At 68.2% G+C, this 3,146-nt stretch overlaps 1 protein-coding gene across 1 annotated transcript in view; it reads left to right on the forward strand.

Moving 5' to 3' along the window:
• Positions 1-128: 128 nt before the first annotated feature.
• Positions 129-3,146, forward strand: part of MNEG_12498 (tRNA (guanine-N2-)-methyltransferase) — a gene marked incomplete at both ends in the record, with an annotated part of 3,700 nt that continues 682 nt past the window's right edge. The window contains 7 exons of the mRNA XM_014039032.1: positions 129-569; positions 867-1,004; positions 1,031-1,192; positions 1,305-1,405; positions 1,706-1,771; positions 2,143-2,245; positions 2,515-2,670. Coding sequence (XP_013894486.1) covers positions 129-569; positions 867-1,004; positions 1,031-1,192; positions 1,305-1,405; positions 1,706-1,771; positions 2,143-2,245; positions 2,515-2,670 — 1,167 coding nt within the window. The remainder of the gene's footprint in view (positions 570-866; positions 1,005-1,030; positions 1,193-1,304; positions 1,406-1,705; positions 1,772-2,142; positions 2,246-2,514; positions 2,671-3,146) is intronic.

The raw sequence follows: 3,146 nt of genomic DNA on the forward strand, positions 1-3,146 counted from the left end.
GGCTGTGCGGCGCAACCTCGCCCCTCCCTGCGCGCCCCCATGTCACCCGTGCGCCTCATCCACGGCCCACATGTAAACAGGTCACCAACCGGGACCTGTCAGTGGCTGTCCTCCGCTCCTTCCTGCCCATGCGCGCCGCCGAAATCGCCAGCGGCGCCCTCCGCCGCAGCAAGGCCAAGGCGGCCCGCGCGCCCCCCGCCCCCGCCGCCGCCAAGAAGCCCGCCTCCCCCGGCGGCGCCAACGGCGCCGGCGGCGACGCGGGCGCGGCGGCGCCGCACGACAGCTCGGAGGTAACCGCGGCGGCTGCCCTGGCCGCCGCGGCGGCCGCCGCGCCGGACTCCTTCTCAGGCGGCGGCGCTCGCATCTTGGAGGGCCTCGCCGCGTCGGGGCTGCGGTCAATCAGGTATGCGCTCGAGCTGGACGGCGTCGCGCGCGTCGACGCGAACGATCTTGACCCTGCTGTCGTCGAGACGATGCGGTCAAACATTGAATTCAACGGCGGCGCGGCGGAGGCCAAGGTGCAGACGTTCAATGACGACGCGCGGCTCATCATGCTCAAGAGCCACCAGGTGGGGGCCGCGCAGCCGTGCGGGGGTTGTGCAAACCCTTGTTGCACGCGAAAACAACAAGCGGGGCGGCGTCGCTGGTTCCGGGCGGAGGGGGGGCCTTTTTGAGGGTGGGGGCCTCGCAGCGCCTGGCGGCTGCCGAGGTGCGTCTCACCCGCCTGCCAGCTGCACACAAAACCACACACACACATACATACACACACGCACACACGCACACACGCACACACCTCTACACGCGCTCAGCACATCGCCCACCTGCCCCTCCCTCCCACCTCCCACCCCTGCGCGTCATCCCGCCAGGTGTATGACGCCATCGACCTGGACCCCTACGGCACCCCCGCCCACCTGCTGGACAGCGCGGTGCAGGCCGTCAGCGAGGGGGGGCTGCTCATGGTGACAGCCACAGACATGGCCGTCCTCTGCGGCAACAGCGGCGAGGTGCGCCCTCCCCCCCACCCCCCCAGCGGGCGCGCCCCCCCTCCTCATTGGCCGCCTCAACCTGGGCCCACGCGGCGGCCGCGCCGCACGGCTGCGGGGCGCCGGCCGGGTCCACGGGCGCGGCAGCTGAATTCCGTGTGCCTCGGTCGGCGGCGAGGGCGCGGCTGCACGGGGTGCCGCGACGCTGGGTGGGACGCCTGGGGCGCCAGGGTCGGCCCACGGGCCGACGCTGTTCCCGCGGCGGCGGCGGCGCCCCCTCACCGACCCGCGCGCCGCCTGCCGCGTACCGCCCTCTGCCAGGTGTGCTGGACCAAGTACGGCAGCTACCCCATCCACCGGCCGTACTGCCACGAGAGCGCGGTACGCATCCTGCTGGCCTGCATCGAGCAGCATGCCAACAGGTGCGGCGGGGCGCGCGCTCGCTTGCAGGCGGCTGCGGGCGCGGGGACGGTCGCGGCAGCTTGGCGGAGGGTGGGAGGGGGGTTAGCAGGGCGGGAGCGCGAGCCGGCGGCCCGGCGGCGCTGTGGCTTTCGCGTGATGACAATCGGGCAGACTTCTCGCACACGTGTATGTGCGCGCACACACACACACACACACACACATGCGCACCCCCACACCCGACACACACAAAGCGATCAAAGCATTCAGCACAATGAACATCATGTGCAGCATCACGCCCCGCCCCTGTCGTGCCATCGCAGGTACAAGCGGTACATCACCCCCATCCTCTCCCTCAGCATCGACTTTTACGTCCGCGTGTTTGTCAGGTGCGACCCTACCTTGAAACTGACAGACGTCGGCCCCACCGCACCCTCCCTTGCCGGCTGTCCTTCCCCCTACTTGAAGAGACCCCTCCCTGGGATTTCCACACGGCCCCCTCCGCCCCGCGGCTTGCGCTCCGCGCGCTGCCCGCCTTGCACGGGCCGCGGCCGCCGCCTCGCGCGGCGCGCGGCTGGGCGACCGCTTGCGCCTCGCAGGACAAACACATAATCGTAGACACAGACATACATCGCCTCGCTCGATTTCTCTTTGGTTTTCGTCCTTGTTGGATCTCACAAGCGCACACACACACACACACACACACACACACACACACACACACACACCGCTCGCGCGCACCCCCGCCCCTTCCCCCCAGGATCCACACCTCCGCGGGCACCGTCAAGCGCAGCGCCTCAAAGCTGGCTTACGTCTACCAGAGCCAGGGCTGCGACAGCTGGGTGCTGCAGCGAGTCGGGGAGGTGCGCGCCCCCGCCCCCCGCAACGCACCGCACCGCACCGAGCCCTGGCCGCGAGGCCCGCTCGAGTGCCAGCCCTCTGGCGCCGGTGCGGCTTGCGTCGCCTGCGATGGGGCGCCCGAGTGGGTCAAATCGCGCTGATTCCCAGCGAGGAGACCCCCTTGTAAGCCCTGCAGCGCGGCGCTGTTGTTGTTGTTAATCATCTGGAGCTGTTCAGGGCTGCTGTGTGGCGGAATTGAAGGCGGCCTTCAAAACTCCCGCGTCCCCCGCAGGTGGACACCCGCGGCGGGGGCGTGAAGTACACGCCCGCCCACGGGCCCGCGGTGCCGCAGCAGTGCCCCGAGACGGGGGCGCGGTACCTCATGGGCGGGCCCCTGTGGGCGGAACCCATCCACGACCAGGCCTTTGTGTCGGGGCTTATCGCCAAGGTGGGCGGGCATGCACGCACTCGCATAAACTCGTACGCACACGCGTGCACACATGCTCACACACACACAAGCACACATACACAAACACACGCGCACGAAAGTGCACGCTCAGTCACACATGCACTCACAAGCTCTTCAGGAGTCTTGCATTTTGAATGCCACAAAATTCGCCGCAGCACCCGCTCCAACTAGGACTGCTGCACCCCCAACCGTGGCGCAAACAGTTTCCTTAGAGAGCCAGATCACAGCGCCCCCATCGTACTGAGCACGGCCACCCAGTGCCGGGCGCAGTTGGTTAGGCGGCCGACAGCTTGCTATGCTCTCGCACATGCGGATGCAAGCACACACACCGTCCCTGTCAAGCGCACACTCAAACAGCACGCATGTAAACGTCACTCTCTCTCTCTCTCTCTCTCTCTCTCTCTCTCTCTCTCTCTCTCTCTCTCTCCCTCTCTCTCTCTCTCTCTCACACACAC

The sequence above is a fragment of the Monoraphidium neglectum genome (assembly GCF_000611645.1).
Source record: "Monoraphidium neglectum strain SAG 48.87 unplaced genomic scaffold scaffold03275, whole genome shotgun sequence".
NCBI lineage: Eukaryota > Viridiplantae > Chlorophyta > Chlorophyceae > Sphaeropleales > Selenastraceae > Monoraphidium > Monoraphidium neglectum.